The sequence below is a fragment of the Aethalodelphis obliquidens genome, unplaced genomic scaffold, assembly GCF_003676395.1.
Source record: "Aethalodelphis obliquidens isolate GAN/ISIS:26980383/991018 unplaced genomic scaffold, ASM367639v1 scaffold2, whole genome shotgun sequence".
In the NCBI taxonomy this organism is placed as follows: Eukaryota; Metazoa; Chordata; class Mammalia; order Artiodactyla; family Delphinidae; genus Aethalodelphis; species Aethalodelphis obliquidens.
In genome coordinates, this window is record NW_020837946.1 from 26297522 (window position 1) to 26322368 (window position 24847).

The 24847-nt window shown below is 35.1% G+C and overlaps 1 protein-coding gene across 3 annotated transcripts; it reads left to right on the top strand.

Annotated features, from left to right (window-relative positions):
- The first annotated feature begins 487 nt into the window (after positions 1–487).
- MYL1 (myosin light chain 1) lies at positions 488–24442 on the top strand. Of its 3 annotated transcripts, none has more exons than XM_027114630.1 (7): positions 488–737; positions 13223–13250; positions 17190–17333; positions 19661–19834; positions 20290–20367; positions 23484–23526; positions 24125–24442. In XM_027114630.1, exons 1-6 carry the CDS (start codon positions 612–614, stop codon positions 23510–23512), a joined length of 579 nt encoding a protein of 192 aa, XP_026970431.1. In that variant the 5' UTR covers positions 488–611; the 3' UTR covers positions 23513–23526; positions 24125–24442. The 3 variants fall into 3 exon arrangements, with proteins under 3 accessions (XP_026970431.1, XP_026970421.1, XP_026970413.1); XM_027114620.1 differs by lacking the exons at positions 488–737; positions 13223–13250 and adding exons at positions 12148–12236; positions 12945–12969; XM_027114612.1 differs by lacking the exon at positions 488–737 and adding an exon at positions 12159–12236.
- The last annotated feature ends 405 nt before the right edge of the window (positions 24443–24847 follow it).

A 24847-nucleotide genomic window follows, 5' to 3' on the forward strand; every position in this document is an offset into this window, starting at 1 on the left:
AACACCACCACCTCTTTGCTGACAAACATTTTCTTGCAAATTATGGCAAGGGAGGAGGGGCATGAGAAAATAAGCTGCGTGAAAGCTGGTGATACTGCCTCTGCCAAAATTCCAAGTTGAAATCAAATCCTTCAGGAAAGTTTCTTAGGCATAGGGGGGAAAAAGATTTACAACTTCAGCAGAACTGTCATTCTACCAAGAGAAAGGATCAGTCAATCTACTTTACTTTCACCAAAGGATCTGAATCTGGCTGGCTTTGTCATACTTCTTTCTCCTTTATACATGGAGGTAGAGGGAGGGGGGAAGAACAGCACACGAGGAGTTAAAAAAATTGATGAAGCCCTGACCCTTTAGTTTCCATTTATAGTCTGGGCCGGAATGCCATCCCCCTGGACTAGCAAACTGTCCAATCCAGCCTCAAGTGTCAAGATGCTGTTAGGCACTAAGTGAACTATATATGCATGTCCTTATACCATTTAATGCTCTGGGTCCACCTCAAGACACCAGTCTGTGGATCAGGCGAACCACCACTCCTCTTCCAAGAATCAGTTTGACAGGTTCTTTAGGAGGTTCTCCTTCTCTTTTTTTTTAAACCCATCCTTTTAAACACAATGGCACCAAAGAAGGACGTGAAGAAACCTGCTGCCGCTGCTGCCCCAGCCCCTGCCCCTGCCCCGGCACCTGCACCTGCACCTGCCCCACCCAAAGAAGCAAAGATTGACCTCTCTGCCATTAAGGTAATGAAAAGGGTGAACTGTTTGGTCACTGAAACATCTTTCAACAGTAGGGAACACTAGGAACTTTCAGAGGGGCATATTTTTCATTGAGAGGAATGGAATTACTAAGCAAACTGGTGGATTTGGGTAGAAGAGAATCTTGATTTAAAAAGTAAATAAACTGTAGCATATAATTTCACTAAAATTATTATGAGTATGGCATTATATTTGGAACCTGTATTTGCTCTACTTTTTGTTTGTTTCCTTTTTTCCCTAAATTGTCGAAGTGCAAAATGTATAATTTTACAAACATTTAAACCAGTGGTTTCTTTTTTTTTTTTTTTAATAAAATCTCTATGGAAACTGGATCTCTTCCTTAAAGCTACATCAAAAGGAAAGTTTTAGTCCCTACTTGTTTCCAAAAGTTTAAAAACAGCTGATGACCCAGTTGTCCGAGATGTATTTATTTGACATCTGCTTTATTTCATATGAAAAAGAGATTTTTGCAATTCAATTCCCCCTCCAGCTTTGCTTAATAAAGTTTGATACCACACTAAATGACATCCCAGTGCAGACAACTACGCACTCAAGTGTTTCAGTGACTATAACTGTCATCTTGTTTATTTATATATACATTATTTAATTCAGAATGTGAGTTGCTTCTAAATGAAACTAACCCCCCCCCCAAATATGGTAAAACTTGCTAGTTATACGGCTTTGAGCTTATGTCTTTGACCTCTTGCATACTGATCTTGAACTAAAGAGAATGTGATTGATTTTCATGTCAACACTTTGCTGTGATCAAAGTTCTCCACTGCCAAAAGATTATCCGCTTTTGGAAGAATGACGCCATGGATGTGCCTGTTTCCTCTTGGCAATGTGACCCATCAAATGTGCACCATCTCCTCATTCATTGGGCTCTGATTGGTCTGAATGACAGTTTGAAAATCTTCATCTAGGGAACCCTGCCTTATATGGAAAACTAGTGGGTGAAAGTGCCTAGGAGGTGATCATTTCACTTAAGCCAATAGTTCTGTGCTTAATAAATCTGAATTTTGCTAACTTAATACTTGCTGACATTTAATATGCTGTTTACTTGCAACAGCCAAGCTAACCTATAAATAAATAATTCATTGACTATTTGAGTATAACTGTAGATTCTTAAAAATATTCCTGAGATAAATATTGAATCAGATCACCCTTAGATGTATATGATGATATTAAGTAAATATATTCCAAATTTTTATAGCATTCCAATTAAACATGAAATTTTATGTTTCAGAGTAGAAATAGATCTTGACAGACATTTTCTCTTGAGTTAGTAGGTAACTGAAGTCATATTTGGAAAATAGTTGGTCGTAGAATCTAATATTGATCAGGAACTATTCTTAATTTATATCCACTTAGGAGACAAAAATGAATGTCATATCTTCCAGTAAATGTTTTTCTGTCTTGAGGACTACATGCATACAGTTCATTATGAGGAAATCAAATTTTTCATCTCTAGCAATACTAGTTAATATATCTTATAGATGCACACTGACTACATTATACAATAAGCATGATTATAGCCACTGCAATAATTCCAATTGCCTCTATTCTTTGACTCCCCATTTTATGAATCAGTGTCAAAGCTACTCCTCTTTATATTTACTGTGATTTATAAGACAATATCATCCCTTTGTATCTGGGACTACAAGCATTTGGAAAGGAAAAAAATGTGTCTTCTTAAGGAGAAAAAGAAGTATGCCACTAATGAAAAGAGGCATTAATTTTCTTCCCCAAAGAACAGAGTAAGAATAAGTAAATAAATAAAAATTTAGTTTGGCAGGTAAGAAGTCTCCAAGAAAAGACAAAAAATCACTTTTTAAATCCAAAAACTAAACTGATTGCTTCTTCATAGCAGAGAAGTGATGCTTTTCTGTATCTTGAAAACTGGTTTATCCTTTCATCTATATCTTGAATTAATGCTAGTGTGAACTAGTACAGCTAAGCAAAAGAAGGAAATACTCCTAGAGAGTCTCTGTAAAGATGGGATATGCTCCATCTTCACTATTTCATTGTAGAATTAAAGATGTGATGGATGTTGATAAGGGACACAAACCAAAAAAGGAGAAGTTAAATGAATCTAGAAGAAACAGATTATCTTTCATTCAGAGAGCCCGTTCCTAATGGAAAGAGAACAAAGAAAAGAAGCATATTTTTGCAAAAGAATTTAAATGGCTTTAATGATATGCATTCAACAATATGAAATCAGTGCATATTTATAGATATTATAACATAGCCAAAGAATGTGATGCAACTTGAGAACTTTATAAAATCTAATTTCATCCCAATAGGTAAGAAGACTAATTAAAATGTGCATTAAAACATTTCATATTATGATGCTTTTAATCATGTAATGATATTTCTAGATATATTACCTCATATAAGTTATAAACGTTTTTCAAGCAGAGAAAATGAACTTTAAAGAAATTAATCGAGTTGTTATATGTGTTCATTAACTTTCTGAAAACTCGATAAAGAACAAAACTTAATTGAATTTTACACTTTCTTTCATAAATCATATAAGATTGGAAATCTAGCTGTTCTTTACACTTTGAGTAGGGCTGACGTTTAAGTGGAACTATTTTAGCGTAGTATTATAGTCATTACAATCATAGTATTTAATCCCTCAATACTATCCCAGTTAATATCTATGTTCCATATTATAATATACTATGTTACTAGCCACATATTTGACTCTGCATAAACTCTGAACAATATGAATGAGTTTTATCAATTTTTTAAATGTGTTTTCCAACCTGATTTCCTGCTTTATTGGTTATTTCTTTAGAACATTTCTTTGGTTGTTCTGACATAAAACCTTTTATATTTTCTGAGGGAATGCTTACCTGATGTCCTAGCCCCATGGATTTTCTATGAATATCCTTTTCCAAAACACAAATACTGCTGATATCTGAACATTAAAGCTACCGTCCTGGGTGGTTCTAAGCACTCTTTGCTTTCAGAGAGCTGATACTTCCAGCAACAATGCCCAGACTAAAGCCTGACAGAATCGCCAAGTGTGGGAAGTAAAACCCAGCATAAGTTTAGTTTCAAGTACAAACACAAGAATTAACACCTGTTGCCCAAAACTGTAACCAAATGAAATAACAAAAGTAAATAAGTATGAGATGACCATGTGCCTAGATTTTAAAAGATCTTCAATGTTTAAGCAAATGTTTTGCATGATGCATGCCTTAGCTGATATGTCAGGATTGCTCTGAGGTGATGGGACTTTGAATCATGTCTGTCATTGTGCTGCTTAAATTTTAATTCTCGTTGTATTCACCACTCAATCAGGTCATCCCTGACCAGATACTGCGGGCGACATTACAAAAAGTGGTAACGGTACAGAATGCATTGACAGAAACTCATCAAATAACAAATCTCACAGCAACAATTGACCATATGCTTGGGAAGATTTAAACTTTCAGTTAATAAGGTGGAAATATAGTATTCTCAATAAATACATCTACTTAATGATGAGTATTCAGTGGAGGCAAATATTATGTATTCATTGAAACACCTGACTTGTCCTTGTCCAGGTATAGGACCTTTTGTGTTAATCTATAAATTATTTTTTCTCATCTCTAACAAAGCTGATACAAACCCAGTCCTACTTAGAAGGATTGTTGGAAAAATCAAATGAGGTCATGGCTCATGAAAGGCTTTGAAAATTATAAAGTTTTTTGTAATATAATAATCAATATTTATTATGAATTTACTCTGTGCCTTATTATCTTATTTAATCCACAAAACATTACACTAAGGTTGTTTTTAGCCTCATTTTGCAAGAAAAGAAGCTGAGCCTAAATGAGGTTCAATGTCAGGCCCATGATCAAATAACAAGTATGTGACAGAGCTAGGATATAACCTAGCAGGCCAAATCCAGAGTCAATTGTGTTAACCATATCCTAAACTACCTCCTCTTTATAAAAAGGAAGTTGCTGTTTCCAAGAATGTGAAAAGGAACCTTTTTTGCTCTTAAGGATATGAGGTTAAGAGTGGTCAATATAAGGGTGATTCTCACATTGCCCTTCACAGCCCTTCGGTAGCCAGAAGAGGGGGTGAGAGGCACACATCAGAGCTAGTTCATCAAGACTTTTGACCTTGGCAGTTCATTACTGTTTTGTTTTCCTCAGCTTCCCCCTATCTTAGCACCTGTTGCTGACGGGTTGGGTGTTCTCATTTACAGATGGAAGGTGAGATATTAAGAAACTAGAAAGACCCCCAGTCACTTTGCTCCAGCTTCCTGTAAAAAGTTGTAAATGGAACATGGATGTTAAAAATGCTATTATGAGAGTAGACTGGTAGTTGCTAGGGTCGGGTGGGGATGGGAGAAAAGAGTGAAGGTGAACGGAGGGTACAAACTTGCAAGTTGTAAGATTAATAAGTTCTGGGATCTAAAATACAACATAGTGACTATAGTTAACAGTACCATATTGTATACTTGAAAGTTGCTAAGAGAATAAATTTTAAAAGTTTTCACCACAAAAAAAATATATATATATAACTGTGTAGTATGATGGCTATGTTAACCAACTAACCTTACTGTGGTAATCATTTCACATATCAAAGTTATCATGTGTTAAATCATCATGTTGTACACCTTAAACTTATACAATATTATATGTAAATTATATCTCAATAAAGCTTGAAAAAAACTATACCAAAGTATTTTTTAATATTGTTAAATGTAGTGAAATTTATTGTATTTTAAAATAATTTTGCTTTTGTTTAATTAAACATACACATATTTCAAACATGACCTCCAAATTTTTCCATCAGGTTAATATTCTAAGAATGGGATGGGTTTCTATTTTGTTTACAAATAAGTAGCATGATTTAAACTGGAAATCTCAACAAATATTCTTTTGGAGTCATATATAGAAATATAATGCCACGTGTATAATGATTAAATCTTAACTAATCTGAGGAAAAGAAATAGGAATAGAAAACATAGTCAATTTCTAATTAGAAGTGAAGACATATGTCTAAATAAGTGAAGACATAAGTTGTTTCTAAGTTTTCTTTATATAATTTTAAGAGTTTGTCTTCTTTTACTCTGGCCTTTTAATACAGACTAATTTTTAATACAACTAAAATCTCAACCAATTGCGATATTCATCCATTTGTGGCATGATTATAACCTCAGAAGCAAACCAAAATTTATGTGAGATTATCACTAGGTATCAGTAACAAGTTTCCACTTTGAAACATCTACTCTGTAAAAGAAGAGAACAGGTGGAGTGGAGTGGGAAGATATTAAAGGGCATTCTGTAACTCTGTCTAAAATTATATTTTAAGTAATATGTAACTGGGTAATGTCTTTGCAATGTAAAAGGCAGTTTGGAAAGGAATATGTATGTTCACCAATTAATAGTGAACAGCACTTTTAATTTTAAAGATAATGAAATTTGTGCAAGACAAGGAGACCACAAAGTGACAGTGCCAAATTTAGCCTCTCGACATTTCAGTGCTGAAATGAACCCCCTGGCAAGTTGTCTTTAGAAGCCTTTCCATAATTACCCGGCATTAAGCACCATTTGACTCATGGAAACTGTGGAAAGGATTATATTTAGTCTGCTGATACTACACTTTCTTCTGCTTCTCTTCATACTGGAATAGCTTTTTTATGAAAATAAGATTTTCCGTAGTTTGTTTCTGCATCAACTTCTACGGTTTGTTTCTCCCCGCAAATCAGAACCTGGAGGGCAAAAATTGCTATATACTAGTAGTAATGGCTTCAGTTATACTGGCTAAAATGTAAATTATATGGATGATAAATCTTTGTTATTTTGATCATAAATTAATAATAGTGAGTTGAAGCCAGAGCAGAAAATTTTTCCTAAAGATAAAACCACATCTTATTCAACTTTATCTTCTTCCTTCCACTGTGGCAAGTGAGGTTCTTTGTACCTAGTAAGTACCCAATGATATACCATCTCCTGATATAAGTGAGCTATAAAATACTCATCTGAACACAGTGTTATGAAATTTTATTTTGCTTAACTCCTCTTTATCTAAACTACTTCAAAATAATATCATTTACCAAATTTTTAGGCAAATTGCCCTTTTCCATTAAAAAAAAAAGTGAGTTGCTATAGATACTACTGACAAAAGGATGGAAAACTCACAACATTATAGAACCATAAGCAACCACAAAAATCATGCAGTTTAATATTTTATATTTGAGAAAGCTATAACCCAGATAAAAGAAGCTATTTAATCAAAAGACACATGATTTGTTACAGGAGAGCCAGAACAAAATTCAGAATACCTCAATCCCCATCTAAGTCTCTTTCCACCATATCAAAGACCTGAAATCTCCAAAATAGTAATATCAATATTCATATATCCCTGTTGTCACTAACAGAACTTCTACTCCAGATATGGAGGAAAAAGCAGATACTTATAATTTCTTAAAACACATACACAAAGCATTTTTCAAAGCATTTTTCACAAATGCTTTTATTTTAAAAATAAAAAGAGGAAGGAAAGAACATAAACACAACTTGGATTTTTAAATTAAATTGCATACAAACAAATGCACAAAGTAGAGCAGGTGCAACTCTCACGGGAAAGCTGATGAGAAATCCAAAGTAGTATAGACTTAGGTCACATTTTTATTAAAATTCACTTAAACCTCTTTGTTAATTCCTGTGGGTCTAAATTGTATTATTTTAATAATTCAGCCTTTGCTCTAATGTGACTGAATTCAGTTGACTAGTCTAGGCATCCTAACCACAGAATTACTCATTTCCTCTTCTATTCAGATCAGTTTATCCAATATAACCATCTATTCTCTCTTGTATTAGACAACCTGGGCTGCTACTGTATTCTCATTGATCTTAATTTCTCCTTTTTATACCATGTTAGAGTCACCAGCCTAAATATATCCTTTGTTGAAATAAAAAACTGCAATAAAAATATCTATTTCCTTTAAATTAAGTGAATTGTTCTGAAGCACAAAACTCTCAGAGTTCCAAAATAGTACTTCTGCTAGCCTTTTACAATGATTCCTCATAACTCTAAGATTGGAGTGAAAATTATTAAGTTTTTGTTAGGGTTTGCATACATCCAGGTCTTTGTTCTCCCTGCCAGGCATTAAATCAAAGAACATGCAGCAATGTTTTCTTGATTGAAAACTGGCCCTGGTTAGATTAAGGTCTTTACTTAGCCTCACCAGTCATTAGCCCTATTGTAATATCTAGCAGTGATGATGAAGTTCTTTAAAGACTGTAGTCTATGTTCCTTCCTAGGGCATTAGCCCTCAGTATTCAACATCACATAACTTCCAGATCGTCTTTAATTATAGCTCTTCTTGTTATACTAAAGCTTAAGATACATCAATTCCAGAGCCTGTTTGATTAAATGCATTTTAATATTTTTCTATAAATCAATTCCTTCTATATACCAGAAATTTTATCTTGTCTTTAATCAATTAACCAAACCTCATGATTACTATTAGAAAAGTACTTCACAAAGTGAAAAATAATCTGAAAACATTGCAATAAAAATCTTTTTTAGTACCAGTACCTTGCTGACTACTACTTACCTAAATCCAATACTAAATAGTACATAAATCGTAAAAATGTGGAAGGCAGTTATTTTACCAACAGTCTAAGATAAGTATTTAGGCTAAAATGGAAACACCCTTTAAAAAAACAAATTGGGGGTTGGCAAATTAGAAGTCCTGATCATAACATTTATATAAAATCTAAGGAAAGATTCTGGAAATATAAAGGCATATACATCAATAACTTAAAATGAGCATGCCTACTATATGCATGGCAGTTCTAGGTGCTGGAGATACAGCACCAAAGAAGAATGTGTGCCCCTACTCTAGAATGTAAGCTCTTTGAAGGAACTGACAAGGTCCGTTCTCTCAAGGAAGATAATATCCTATGGACCTAGAGTCTGTCATACAGAGTGAAGTAAGTCAGAAAGAGAAAAACAAATACCGTATGCTAACACATATATATGGAATGTAAAAAACAAAAAACTGGTTTCTGAAGAACCTAGGGGCAGGACTGGAATAAAGACGCAGAAGTGGAGAATGGACTTGAGGACACAGGGAGGGGGAAGGGTAAGCTGGGACGAATTGAGAGAGTGGCATGGACATATATACACTACCAAATGTAAAATAGATAGCTAGTGGGAAGCAGCCTCATGGCACAGGGAGATCAGCTCAGTGCTTAGTGACCACCTAGAGGGGTGGGATAGGGAGGGTGAGAGGGAGACACAAGAGGGAGGAGATATGGGGATATATGTATATGTATAGCTGATTCACTTTGTTATACAGCAGAAACTAACACACCATTGTAAAGCAATTATACTCCAATAAAGATGTTAAATAAATAAATAATTTTTTAAAAAAATAAATAAAAAATAAATCTTCAGGAAAAAATAAAATAAAAATAAAAAATTTTTTAAAAGATAATATCCTAGAGGAGAAGACTTGTTTGAAGGAGGAACTTACTATACATCTGTTCTAAAGATTTTAATTTAATTAAAATTCTGCTGAGCATATAATATAGGCAAGGTATTTTATAGAGTTATGGAGGATACAATCTAAGTATAAGGCAGGGGTAGCATTCCAGGAGGGAGAGGCTCACACTTGGGTTCACATCATGGACCAAGGGAAATGGTCTCCAGTAACAGCCTGTGCTTCCCAAAAGTTTACAGTCAGGAAGGTTAAAACATATTTCAGTGGCAGAAAGGATAGCTCCTAGTATCCTAGGAGCTAGGCAAATAGTAAAGGTTCTTTCAAGGGCTTTGAAGGATAGTTAATTTCTAAGAAGCAGAAATGAAAGGAGAACATTCCAGATAGAAGAGACTTAAAATCTAATTTTCAAAACAAACCAAATGATGACATAGCAAACTGAGTCCAAAATCAGCTGACATTTTGTATTCATATCACGCCTTTCTTCAAAGGGTTGATTACTTCATCATTATAACACCCAGGAAGAGATACAAGAGAATGTTTTGGCCATTTGTAAAAGTGTACCAGAGAATAAATAGCATCTCCCACTTATTCTATGGGCACAATATCTAGGTCTTCTTACTTTTAAACTATAGCTTATGGTCTAGACTAGACTAAACTGTAGCCTTCTCTACCATTGCCAATAGCTTGCTTAAATGTTTACTTTGATCCTCAGTAAGGACAAAAAAATCTACACTCTCATTCTCTATGTGATAAAGATACAGGTAAAAACTAGAGTGAAATAGTTTAACTGCCTCCATTATATTTTAATAAATAATAAACCTTTACATAATAGGCAAGTGGTTATGAATAGCTATTTTATAACGTAAATACAGCTATTAAAACGACTTTCCAGTTTACTTGACAGATTTGACACAAATTGATTGTATTTTATATGTATTCAAGGACACATTTTTCTGTCTGAAAAAAATGAAAATGAGCATTATGTAGGTTATATGATGGGATGGGCATTATGTAAGACAACTTTGATGAGTTTGTTTTGTATTATCTATAGTTATTAATTCTACCAAAGATATATGCTAGTGCTCAATACTGATCATAGGGCAATTCAAATTTAAGGACACAATACCTAAATACAAGAGTAAAACACAAAGAAACATGGTCTGCTCTAATGGCTTTAATTTTTGCATCAGAAATCATGAGACTCCAAATTACACAACTATCAAAGGTGACAAATTTCTACCTTTGTCCCTCCCTCTCATTTTCCCCTAATGAGTCTAAGGATTTAAATTTTTTCTATTAACTTCCATTTCCCAACAACCTCTCAAAATGTCAATCTATTCATGAAGATATGTCTACCTGGCTACTTTTTTTTTTTTTTTTTTTTGGGTGGTATGCGGGCCTTTCACTGTTGTGGCCTCTCCCGTTGCGGAGCACAGGCTCCGGACGCGCAGGGTCAGCGGCCATGGCTCACGGGCCCAGCGGCTCCGCGGCATGTGGGACCTTCCCGGACCGGGGCACAAACCCGTGTCCCCTGCATTGGCAGGCGGACTCTCAACCACTGCACCACCAGGGAAGCCCCAACTACTAATATTTTTTAAGTTATATTTTCAATTCTAATTTTGGGACTCAGACTCCATGAGATCTTTTTCACTACTTACAAACTTTGGACAAAAAATGATATGCGTTTAAATGCTGATTTCTTTCCAAATGGCATGGGGAAAAGCTGCAAAGTATACATCTGCCTAGCAGAGGGAGATTATGCTTTTTGTGACCATTCCGTTAAAAATAGTTGCTGAAACAGTACTTAAATTAGAATTTATCTCTAACATTCTTTATGCCTTTGAGCTGCTTTAAATATGTAGAAAACTGATAAACATGTCTGAACTTTAGTTCTGACTAGACTGGTCTCTGCTCAGTACCATTCTAGGAAGGGCGTTGTCCCCTATTTTCAGGTAAGCTGTCATAAAAACTTACTACGAGCCAATGCCATGGATACCTTTAAAATTCTAAAGTACAACTTTGCATTTCACAACACCTGCTTTGTATTCTTTTGGTTCTCAGTCTGGTGACTGAGTCATAAAATGTTTGACATGGCAGAAAGGGAATCAGCACATTCTGGTAAGAACATAAGCAACATTTTTAAATTTTAAAAGAACATGTACAGAATGAGAGAAAAAGAACACAAAATGGTCCATCAGCTTTCCCTCCTAGAAGAACTTCATGAATTCAAAAAATATGACTAGTCAGCCACCATAAAGGTAACAGGTAGGAAAGCAAATACCAAGCCCTAATGTAAGAAAACTGAGGGAGAGTGCTGAAAATGGAGATTGAAACCATTCCTGGCTTAGATAAACTCTATACTCCTGAAAATACAAGGTACAAAGAGTGGTCTTTAATTGGAGATTTCACAAACTGACCAGATTTTCACTTGGGTAGACCCTAGAAACACACAAAATGTATGTACCCCTTTCAAGTCCTCTGAACTTTACCATAAGGGACAGAACTGCAGAGAGTGTTTCTTCTATAGCAGTTGCCATTTGAAATCCCAAACCAGTCCCATCCAGAAAGTTCCATTTATACCAAAACTGCTGACTTGAAGTTTGCAAAGTCCATAATTCACCAAGAGAAGGGATCAGCTGTAGCCTTTAGAGAAATTCTAAGCTCCTCTGCCACTGAACAAATGGGAAGTTTCTTAAAGGAAGATGCTCAAGAAAACATCTCAGGGATAAAGACCATAAAAGTACTGATAGGCATTGGTCTCACCATGGCTGTCCACTCTTAGGTTCTGATTTCCTAAAAATAGACCTCAGGGTACAGATCCCTCTTCCCCTTTGCCCTAAGAAAGCTAAAAAACTCTCCAAGGGGAGTGGCTACTTCTCTCTGAAACCTGATGCTAGCTGTGAGGTCACAGCTTCTCCAGAAATAAAAGGCAGCCTCGGCAAGGGAGGCCCCCACTCAGGGATTGGAGCAGCCCTCAACTCACTCTTCAGCTTCGCCGCTGTCTGCAGCCCAGAAGCTCCATCATGGTGGGTCCTGTGAGAAAACTACTTGTAATTTATAGACAGATATAGACAGTAGATAGGAATAAAATCGAGGAGAGAACATATTCAGTATGTGTGTAGAATCTACTTTTGGTTTTTATTAAAGTGGGTTGAGGACAGGAGAGATTAATTCAAGGTATTATGCCAACTGGAAAAATATGTCTTACTCCCAAAAACAGTACTTTATGCTTCACCAACTTTCTGTATCACATAAGTTTTATTATATCTAAATTTAGGGAAAAACCTGCAAAAGGTATAGCAAAATACTATACCTTAAAAAAAATCCAATGATGCTGATAACTAAAATTAAATAAACTACTTTCCATGCATTGGGTAAAAATATACTGGTTAAATAGAAGAAAGACTTCAAATGACCTTTTTAATGCAGTGTGTCTATATTAGACATATGTTAAATACACCATAGGTTATTATATTATTCCAGAAAGAATTTGATTTAGCATTTGTTAAATCATTGACTCATGGATTAAGATACAGAAAGATGTTCCCTAACTATCTTTTGCAACAGCTTTTTATTTTTCCTAGATTCAAAAGTATCCTAAGGCAACCTTCTTATTCTATGACACCTACATAGCTTCCTAAAAATCTCAGAGCAGAGAGCACTCTCTTCTGTCAACGCATTTGAAAGAGTACTAGTTGTTTCTTTCTTTCTTCCTCTCTCTCTCGCCATTGCAGTCCTTCAGTGCTGACCAGATTGCTGGTAAGTGAATTGAGCTTCTCTATTCCAGAGGCAGGCAGAGCGCTTCTTAGCCTCTGAAATATCACTCATCTCCAAGACATGTTACTGCATGGCTCAACCTCTTAGTATCCAAGCTATGCCTGAACTCTGAAAAGTAGGCATACAGTTTCAGCTTACTTTGAAGATTACTCAGGGAATGAGCTTGGATACATTTAAAAATCAGGACATTTTTGTTTGGTTAAAATATTCTTTGTGGTTAATTTCTTTCTAACAGATCGAGTTCTCTCAGCAACAGCAGGATGGTAAGTCTAAACGATATAATATGTGCACACTCATAAAGATGGCATGTGAGAAAACCAACGCTCCTGAGATGAGATTAGCTCTTTCTAATTATCCCCACTGATGTTGTCACTCTAAATATAAATGCTCTCAATCACTCTAAATATAAATTCTCTCAACATGAACCCTTCACGTATAATCAGTAATCAAAAGTTTAGGCAAACAAAAGCTAAATACCACAAAATAATTTCTTGTATTCACTGATTTCTAAATAGAACCAATTTGATACAGTAGGTAATACCATACATATACCCCCCCAAAATATGTGGAGTCTGGATGGCTAATTTGTTAATCAAATCCCTAAAGAGTGATTTGGCAGGTCTAAATTATTCAATTTAGAAAACAAAATTGATTCTAAAACTGCCCAATTACCAAATACACATAATTTCAGTGGCCACCATAGTGAGTTGAGAGAAATAGCAGGTGAAGTGGATATAGAAAAAATGTGCAGTCAGAGAAAATGAGGGGAAAATTATTTATCAAAAAACTGTGGGAGGAGCCTTAGCCATCTCCTGGTCCATCTTTAGAGATGCAGGACAGGCTCCCAGAGAGGTGTTGAGACTGACTCAAAGATCCAAAGAATTAGTGATAGGGTCAAAATCTAATATTACTTTAAATTAATTAGAAATTTATTTCATAGAAACAGTTTCTAACTAGAAGACTTCAAATTCTGGAGATTCAAAAGAATATGAATAGTTTCCCTAAGACTTCCACTTTTTCTTCTTCAGGTCTTTGGATCCAAGAGATCCTGTGCCCTAAGACTCTTGTTTCACTGGAAAGTGTAGGGCAGAATGTCTTATGAAGTGAAAGAGTCACATATTTAAATAAACTGAGACAAAAATACATCTATGGAAGGGATGGAAGAAAATTTCAGTTATACAATACTGTATAAATTGGATATTGGTCATAATGATAAGTATGTATATATGTTATGATTTATAATATATAAATAATTGTGATAATACTCATAGGTACATAATTATAATTATACTCAGTTCTCTATCTAAAGGATTCAACATTTTTCAGCCTGTTTCAGTGTCTGGAATATCTCATGTTTGGAAATCAGTTAAGAAAAAAAAGGGTATTTGCTATTGTACAGACTCATATACATCTACATCATGGTTAATGCCTTCATGCAGACAAATCAGATGACCTGATGACTCAGAACCCATGATCATTTGAAATTATACTACAAAGGACTAATTTTTCTTATTGAAAACAGTTGGTAATTCTACTCTAATTTGTTTGATTTTTAATGTATTTTAACTAATGATGCTGCTACATTATCTGCTACTGTACCCCAGTCCTCTTAAATATCTAATTTATGTGTCATTATGACTGCTAAACTATGGTAGAACCAAGCAATAGAAGACTTAAAAACCCTTTCAGAGACAGAGGACTTGATGCTGAACATTAACCATATTACTCCATATGTAAAATAGGTTTTAGATATAGAGGTTCAGTAAACATCGGTGTGGTGGACTGGTTTTCTCCTGTGCCAGGAAAACAAATGTAAGCATTTTAAAATAAAAGGAAATATTACATTTTAAGAAATAAATAAAGACATGCTTTGTTTGCTTCCTTCTTCAGTGATTAGAGTTTTTCTCATGGCTGCTCTACTTGAATGTATCACAAGTTTGGGGTAAAGAAAAAAACACTAGAAAATTATAGCATTCTAAAGGTGTAAGTCCTGTGCTGTCCAGTAGAGTTGCCACTAGCCACATGTGGCTCTTTAAATTTAACCTGTAATTAAGTAAAAATAAATGCATTTAAAAGTCTACTTTCTCCTTTGCACTAGTCATATTTTAGTGCTCAAAAGCCACAGGTGGAAGGTAACTACTACCCTTTTGGGCAGCCCAGATACAGAACATTTCAATCATCACAAAAAGCCCTAGAACAGTGTTGTTCTAGACTAAGGGCTGGCAAATTTTTTCTTAGAGAGCTAAACAGTAAACATGTTAGGCTTTGTTGGCAGAACAGTCTCTGTAAAAACAACTCAGTTCTATCACTGAGGTATGAAAACAGCCATAGACAATACATAAATGAATGGGCATGTCTGTATTCCAATAAAACTTTATTTACAAAAACAGGCAGCCAGCCCGTAGGCAGTCATTTGCTAACCCATGTTTTAGACTCTTCAAGAGAATAACTAAGCCTTAAAAATCTGGTGTAGGAAGAGCAACATTTTTCTGGCCTTGGCCTTTAAATCAACAAAAGGGTTCATGTCAGAGAGATTCTATTACAGCTCATAAAACCCTATTTCTACATCAAGATCTGACCAGGGTAATAGTGAGCCCTCCGAGCAATCTGCATGAAAGCCTAGAGCCAGTAATAAGAATAGTTCAGTTTCACACGTCCCGTAGAAAGATAAAATATAATATTTGACTAATGACCCCACAGTGCCTGCCGCATGTCTTTTAAGTTGGGGAAATGATCTGTGATGTCAATTTGCATAGAACTTGAGGCGGAAATTTCAGCAAAGAATGATAACATGATTTATAGTTGATTGTTAACATAATGTCTGGTGCAATCTTAGATTAGGGGATGAAGGGATAGTTAAATAGGATGTTTTGCTGAGTAATCTATCTAGATAGCATCTCTTCATCTGAGACCACTAATGGACTAAAAAGAATGTTTTCACCTCTACCAGTTCATTCACAAATGGGTTTTTGAATGTTGTTGGTATTAACTCCAACAAGCTGCCATCAGTACTTTTAGGTTCTCCAGAAATTTTAATTTAGTTAAGTTTTAAAAGTTCAATTAAAATATCTTTACTTGCCCCTAAATCCATAGTAGCACCTCTTTCTGTCCTTTTGGTGTATACTTCTTAATTCCTTGTTAATGTAATCCTGAAAGGCAAAACCAATTCTATCAAAGGAGAATGACAAAATTTAGGGAAAGTAAACAATAGAGTGATTGTGATAAAAATAGACACTTTTAAAATATGTGCTTACATACACACATGAATACAAGTAAAACTAGGGAAATCTGAGTAAAATAGGTGGAGTTTATCAATGTGAATATTCTGGTTGTGATAGTGTACTATAATTCTGTAAAATGGTACTATTGGGGGAAACTAGACAGAGTATTTAAGAGATCTCTGTATTTTTTCTTAAAATTGCATGTGAATCTATACTCATCTCCATAAAATTTTAATTTAAAACGTGTACTTACATTCTAAAGCTAATACAGCAACATGTTATTATACGTTATTATGAAAAAAGAGTAAAGTTTAAAGTGATCACCATAGCAATAGATTCAAACAAATAAGTCTTCAGAATCAGTTACACTCGGAGCCTATTAGAGTCATACATTGAAGTGGTTAAATGACACTATAGAACTTAGAAATTGGCCTCATCTACTTTTTTTCCTGAAAAATGAAGTTACTCCTGAAGAAAACTAGTTAAGAGAAGAGCCTAGGAAATTTGTACCTCAAGAGCAGGTTTTTCTGTATAAGTTAAGAAGTTTGGTTTAACCTCACATGACACAACCCCGATTGAAAAATTTGTTTTCTTGAAATTTTATTAACGTTGTTAATTATATAAGGGATTTTATGAGGAATTCTTAAGATTTCTCAAGGCCTCAGAATTTCTTAACCCAGTCCTGTGTCCAAGGCAGATGAAGGAGATATGAATAAATATGACTAGCAGTTTCAATTTCCATATCTGATGAATAAGAACATATGACTTGAAACTGGAAATCCTGCTTTAAAATAGACCCCAAAAGAAATGTCCAAAGGGAGTTGTCAGTTGAGCTTAGAAAAGGGAAAGCCCAACAATAAAAACTTAAGTGACTGGCAAAAGCTGTAGAGGAGAGTTTGAACTGGATCCCTGATGAAGTTTGGATTAATTTATTGGTCTGAAGTAGAAAAAAAGCATCCTAATGTTTCTTGCTTCTTTCAGAATTCAAGGAGGCATTTCTCCTATATGACAGAACAGGCGATAGCAAGATCACCTTAAGCCAGGTTGGTGATGTCCTTCGGGCTCTGGGCACAAATCCCACCAATGCAGAGGTCAAGGCGGTTCTGGGAAACCCCAGCAATGAAGGTAAACACGTTTTTCCAAGAAGTTGGGAAGTGTGTGTGTGTGTGTGTGTGTGTGTGTGTGTGTGTGTGTGTGTGTGTGTGTGTGTGTGTGTGTGTTTATGTGAGAGAGAGATTTATAGAGAAGTTCCACAGAATAGGGTTTAATTTACTTTTTATGGTAAGTGTGCCTCTTGGCCATCTAGAGTCTTAGTTTTTATCCTTATAAAATAAGTTAACCTTCCTTTAGAATTTGTAAGCATGATATAATTTCATGTTAATGAAAGGAAATGATATCTAATGCTGATATCATCATCATCACCATGTTATCTAAACATACCCTACAGTACTTCCCCGGTGGTCCAGTGGTTAAGACTGCACGTTTCCAATGCAGGGGACATGGGTTCGGTCCCTGGTCGGGGAACTAAGATCCCATATGCCTGCCGCGGGGTGCGGCCAAAAAAAAAAAACCATCTTAAAGGAAACTCAGCTTTCTAATTTAAGAACACACAGATGACACCTTAATAAAACTATTTTCTGTTTCCAAGAACTGTAAAAAGACTTAAAAACCTAAGCCAAAATCTGCATTCAGTCCCCCAAGGTAAATCCTAAGGCAAAAGTCAGTGATCTGATATGTAAGAGGCAAAATTGAAGAAGTCATTGCTGGATACAGTAATCCAGTCATTAGTCTGGAACAAGGAAATTTTTTCCAATCCCATGATTCATGGCAAGTATAATAGTCTATTGAAAAATATCACTCTGAACAAAAAAAAAAGGAGACAAAATTGAAGTTTTTTCAAGTAGATATTTGGGCTATTTATCCTTGCCATAAGGAAAATAAGGAGGGGAAGGCAAATAATCTTTTTTTTTTCCAGAAAAGACCATTTTCCTTTATTACAAAAGAAAAAAAATTTGATTTCAAAAAAACCTACCTCTAAATCAGTCTGCAGGAATTTTCCTCAAACTTCATTTTCTTCAGAGGAAAATGTCCAAGTAAATCATGCAAAAAGTAGCTGGGAGCATGAGATAAAGGAAGAGCGTAATAAGCCAAATTCATCTTTAAATGCCATCTTCTAACTTATCAAACATTAATCTTTAATGGAATTATTAGGTAAATGTTCATTTATTCAGCATTCAAATTTAATCTTCTTAATATTACTCAATGTACTAGATTTCTACACTATAAGGAAAGACTGCTGAATGGGAATTTTGATTTTAGGGGTACATAACTTTATCCATTTGTATACATCAGGATAGTCTGTTTTATACTTTTGCTGTGAATACTGTTTATCTTGTCAGAAGATACTAAAAAAAATTCTTATCTCCAGGCCTCTAAAACTGCAGAGAAATCAGGAGATCGCAAAGTATTTAACACACACACTCTCCTCACAGGCTTCTTTTCTGAATTACTTAAAATTTAAAGAAATTGAAGGCTCTACAAAAGCTCAGACAAAAGTGGAATATATATTAAAGTTCAGTTAGGTTTTGCTACATTTATATGTTAATGGATTTGTTATCAGTATATTTCTATATTGCTTCCCTAGTGTTTATAGAAAATATTAAATTGACAATACTAATAAAATCAGTAGCTAACACTGATTGAGCACTCAGTTTGTCCCAGATATTGTAAGAGACTTTGCATGTATTATCTCATTTAATGCTCACACTACCACTACAAGGTATCTCTTTTGAGAGATGAAAAAGTTGAGGCACAAAGAGGTTAAGGAACTTGCCCATGGGGCTTCCCTGGTGGCGCAGTGGTTAAGAATCCTCCTGCCAATGCAGGGGACATGGGTTCAAGTCCTGGTCCAGGAAGATCCCACATGCTGTGGAGCAACTAAGTCAGTGCGCCACAACTTAAGCCTGCGCTCTAGAGCCCGTGAGCCACAAATACTGAGCTCCCGTGATGCAACTACTGAAGCCCCCATGCCTAGAGCCCGTGCTCTGCAACAAGAGAAGCCACCAGGATGAGAAGCCCACATACCGCACGAAGAGTAGCCCCCGCTCACCGCAACTAGAGAAAGCCCATACACAGCAACCGAAGACCCAAGGCAGCCAAAAATAAATAAATTAAATAAATTAATTAATAAATAGCTCACTTAAAAAAAAAGAAACTTGCCCATGATCACACAGTTGTAAATGGTGGGCTGAGGATAAAAGCTTAAGCACTACGACTCCAGAGCTCATGCTATTATCTATTACAAACATTTTGTCATCAGTCATTTACCAACTGAAATTTAAGCTGTATGAAGATTTTTCAGATGATCTAGAATGAACTCTCAAGCTTAATTTGTGACTCAGAGATGGCATTTAATGATAGATAATAACTCTCCAAACTGCAATTTCTTCCAGAGATGAATGCCAAGAAAATTGAGTTTGAACAATTTCTGCCCATGATGCAATCTATTTCCAACAACAAGGACCAGGGCACCTATGAAGACTTTGTTGAGGGTCTGCGTGTCTTTGACAAGGAAGGCAATGGCACCGTTATGGGTGCTGAACTTCGTCATGTACTAGCTACACTAGGTAAGAAATATTCATTTCAGTGGACTTAATAGAACAGAATATATAGGAAAGAGCATGAATTAGGGCAATCATGTTATAACCAAAATAAGTAGGGGGAAAGACTACAAACAGAAAATGAAAAAGAATAGTCAAAAGTTAATGACCATATCAATTAACCTCAATGTCAATGAGTTTATTTGGGGGAAATGATAACTTAAATTATTGGTATTGAATAAGTAATGTGCAGCATTGTAGTTCTTACAGGATAGAGTTTGGATGATCAGGTATATAGTGTGCATTTAAGTCATTTATTCAAAAACAATTTATTGATAACCTTCTGGCTAGAGAACAGGAAGGGCTTAGTTTCTATCCTCCGAGAGGTTATAGTCTCCAGGAGTCCAAAACTGATCACTTACAGTGGAATGTTGAAAATATTCTCTGGTTTTCTTTTTGAAGAAAGAGTTTTGTTTCATCAGGTGAAAAGATGAAAGAGGAAGAAGTGGAAGCCCTGATGGCAGGTCAAGAAGACTCCAACGGCTGCATCAACTATGAAGGTACAATCTCACATGCTCTGGTGGTTACAGCAACTCTGAACTGATTGGGTTGACGATGGACAACTTTTGAGCTTAAAACAACTTATCTTCTCTATCTCTCTTATTCAATAAGAGAACATACAAATGTTACTTATTATCAATCAGTTATATAATAACTCTAAAAAGATATCTTGTAAGGACCTGACTATATACATAAGATTTACTCCAGTGGGTTTTAACATTCCTGTGCATTATTATACAGGTTAAAATGTGTTTTCACTTTTATCTTTTCTTGTTAGATCTTCACAACACCTCTGTAAGATGGAGTTTGTGTCAGAATAAATTTTAATATTAAATACTAATATCCTTTAATATTACAGTTGGAGAGATCTCAAAATCCTTTACAGCAAGCAGTTATGAAAATGAGGAATCCGAAGGCCAAAGATACTTAGCTATTTAGTGAAGGTCACATCATTAATGGCAAAGCTGGTGCTAAAATTTATATCTCCTTTTCTAGTGTTCTTGCTTAAATGAAATTTATCTCATAGTGGCCAATTCTCTACTTCCTGCCACCAATTTTTTTTAACATCTTTATTGGAGTATAATTGCTTTACAATGATGTGTTAGTTTCTGCTTTATAACAAAGTGAATCAGCTATACATATACATATATCCCCATATCTCCTCCCTCTTGTGTCTCCCTCTCACCCTCCCTATCCCACCCCTCTAGGTGGTCACTAAGCACTGAGCTGATCTCCCTGTGCCATGAGGCTGCTTCCCACTAGCTATCTATTTTACATTTGGTAGTGTATATATGTCCATGCCATTCTCTCACTTTGTCCCAGCTTACCTTTCCCACTCCCCGTGTCCTCAAGTTCATTCTCTATGTCTGCGTCTTTATTCCAGTCCTGCCCCTAGGTTCTTCAGAACCTTTTTTTTTTTTAGATTCCATATATATGTGTTAGCATATGGTATTTGTTTTTCTCTATCTGATTTACTTCACTCTGTATGACAGACTCTAAGTCCATCCATCTCACTACAAATACCTCAATTTCGCTTCTTTTTATGGCTGAGTAATATTCCATTGTATATATGTGCCACATCTTCTTTATGCGTTCATCTGTTGATGTACACTTAGGTTGCTTCCATGTCCTGGTTATTGTAAATAGAGCTGCAATGAACATTGTGGTACATGTCTTTCTGCCATCAATTTATAGCAGCTTCACCCAGAGGGTCTGAAAAGCAACACACCACACAAAATAAAGATGCAAGAAAAAGTTGCATGATATAGGGCTTCCCTGGTGGCGCAGCGGTTGAGAGTCCGCCTGCCGATGCAGGGGACACAGGTTCGTGCCCCGGTCTGGGAGGATCCCACATGCCGCGGAGCGGCTGGGCCTGTGAGCCATGGCCGCTGGGCCTGCGCGTCCGGAACCTGTGCTCCGCAATGGGATAGGCCACAGCAGTGAGAGGCCCGCTTACCGCAAAAAAAAAAAGTTGCATGATATAACTTGTAAATTTAAAATTTTGCAACAAAATTGAAAAACTTATCCATCCCCCCAAGAAACTAATCTAACCACATCTCAATAAAGCTATGTTGACAGCTTTGATATAAATATGGAGTTATAAAGTCTAACAACTTGGAAAAAAGTAAGACAAGAAAAGCAGAGGGGCGGGAAGAGAAGTGGAAAGGAGAGAAAAAAAGAGAACAGGAGAAAAGAAAAAACTAAGCCAAGCATATCTTCACTGACAATCTTGGTTAAACTTTACTTTTTTCCTATAAACTATGTTTTACATTCGGGTACTGCCATAAGTACATTAGATAAAAGAAGAATCATTCAATAAATATTGTTTGGACAAGGGTATAGTCATTTAGGAAATAAAGGCAGATCTCGATCTCCTACTAGGATAAATTTCACATGAGTCAAACATTTGAATGTAAAAGCTAAAAGTATAAAACCCATGGAAAATTATTTATAACTTTTGGAATGGGAAGGCATTTCCAGCACTGATACAAAACCCAGAAGGTATTACAAATTTCAATAAATTCAACCACATTATTTTTTTTATCTAAGTGGCAAGCCACCAGAAACAAAGTCAAAAGACAAATAGCAAACCAGAAAAAAAAATCTGCAATCAACATCAGAAGGTTCATTTGCCTAATTTTAAAAAAAGTTACAAATTAATAAAAAGACCACAACCCAAGAGAAAAATTAACAAGTACATGAACAGACAATTCATAGGGAAGGAAATAAAAATATATATGAATATAATATGCTGAACTTCACTAAATAATAAAAGAAATGCAGATTAACACTACACTTAGATATACTGATTGCCAAAATTAAAAGTTTAACCACACTTTAGGTTGAGGACAGTGTATGGAAACAGGTGATCTCATGCATTCTTGTTGGGAATATAAATCATTAAAATCCCTATGTGGTGATGTGGTATTAATTATTAATTCCAGCAAATCTACTTCAAGGGATGTAGTCTTTACACATACTTGCACTCAAGTGAAATGAGTGATATATGATTATTCATATTCATTATTCATTACTGTGTTGCTCGCAATAGCCAAATATTTGAACAACTTAATGTCCATCAATGTACGATGTATCGAATAGATTTTGGTACATCTTCACAGTGAATTTCCCTACAGACCTAAAAGAAGAACAAGGACACCCTTGTTTATGATTATGGTAATATTTCTAAGATACATTATGAAGTGAGAAAAGCAAGTGCAAAAGAGTTTGTAGAACATGCCACCATTTGTGCAAAAAAGATTTTTACAAACATATATTTGTATTTTCTTATACATGCATAATAGCTCTACCAACTTTGCTATAAAGAGAGGAACTAGATAGCTGGGAGACAGTGGTGAAGAACATTTTTTTTTTATAAACTCTTTCATACTTTCAAGGAAAAATTTTAACCATGTGAACATAACATGTAATCAGAAAGCTAAACTTACAAAATCGGGGAAAAGCCATAAATCCAGTATTAAGAACAGTAAGTTATACAGAGTTTAAATAAACTCTAGAGTTATAACTAGGAATAATTAGAATTGAGTTAACTTACTATACTGCTCTCTTATTAAATTTGACTGTGTTCTAACTCTAAACTGTATTATCCCTACAGCTTTTGTCAAGCACATCATGTCTGTCTAAATGGAGCTCTCAAGGTATCTGTTTCCTTTTTAATATATAAGGGTTTCTCAATATTGTATTTTTTTAATGTAACAGCCTCACTTATATGCTGTGGATATAATTAGTATTGCTTCTTAATGAAGTTATTTATATTAACCAGAACACATTAATATAATTAATATTATATTAATACTAACAAGTTATTTATATTAACCCATCTCCTTGATATGGGTTATTTAGAAATACATTTTTGTAAAAGTGTACAAGCAAAAACTTCTGAGGTTTTTGCTTTCATGTATAGATCCTATCTTTGTCTGTACTATAATTAAGCAGTGGAGATTCAACAAACCAGAGAATAGCTGATTAATTTAGTTGGAACATAACAATAATAAAAGCATTAGCCTATATTCTTTGAAAAATTGAAGTAGTTTTTAACAATTACTGCTCTAGAAAACCATACTATCACAGTCCAAAGTGCAGCACTTGAAACCAGGTTCTTGCAGCAAGGAAATGCCTTACCTTGGAAATGATGGTTCATTTTGTGCTTTTTCTTCTTTTTCACTTTACACTATTTCCTTCCCCATTTCCTTTCTGAAAAGATGCAATCAACATCTAACTCTTTTTCCTTTACAGATCAAGCATTGTTTATGAAGACTGGCTGGAACCTTATTCTAAGAACACCCATGACTAACTGTCCAAATCTGTTTACCATCATTCAGAAAAACAAAACAATGTGGACCATTTTAGACTGAAGGACTCCCTGAATTTTTATACATCTTACGTTTCTCTCTGAATTATATTCATATCACACAAACCAAGTGTCTGCTGCTCTAGACAAGAAGGATAAAATACTGACAATCTCAAATCCAAGCACTGCTCTTTATTTTCTACCATGGGTCAAAGAACATCCTTAAAATAATAAATCAATAAATAATTTTGGTCAGTCTGGAATGTTCAAGTCGCACTGTTTTTATCTTCTTGCTTAGAGAAACTTATTTTTAAAACCCCAATTCTTTTGTTAATGTACAGAATATTGATGAATTATAAAATTTTAAGAGAATAAATAATTATAGTCTACACAACAATAACTGAATAATAATGATAATCATATATCATTGAAAATGCAAAATAGAAAACTGAGGAAATTCAGATAGGATCAGAGATGGTTTAATATAAGCTATCTGGCAATTTAAGATGAAAGCAGGTTTCTTCAGTTTTGTGTAAATCACTGTATACATAGCTTGACCTATTTCACTTCTAGTGACAGTCTGGCCTATTAGAAAATTCTAATAAGCCCTTGATATGTCTCACCGAATGTCTTCAAGGATAAAATTTAAAGTGACCTTTCAGCTGTTA

What these genes read in the sequence shown, in the direction of transcription:
- MYL1 (XM_027114630.1), top strand. Translation starts at nt 612, where the DNA reads ATGGCACCAAAGAAGGACGTGAAGAAACCTGCTGCCGCTGCTGCCCCA. An exon ending in TTGACCTCTCTGCCATTAAG is followed by an intron (nt 738 to 13,222) that starts GTAATGAAAAGG and finishes TCTTTCTAACAG; the next exon opens with ATCGAGTTCTCTCAGCAACA. An exon ending in GGGAAACCCCAGCAATGAAG is followed by an intron (nt 17,334 to 19,660) that starts GTAAACACGTTT and finishes AATTTCTTCCAG; the next exon opens with AGATGAATGCCAAGAAAATT.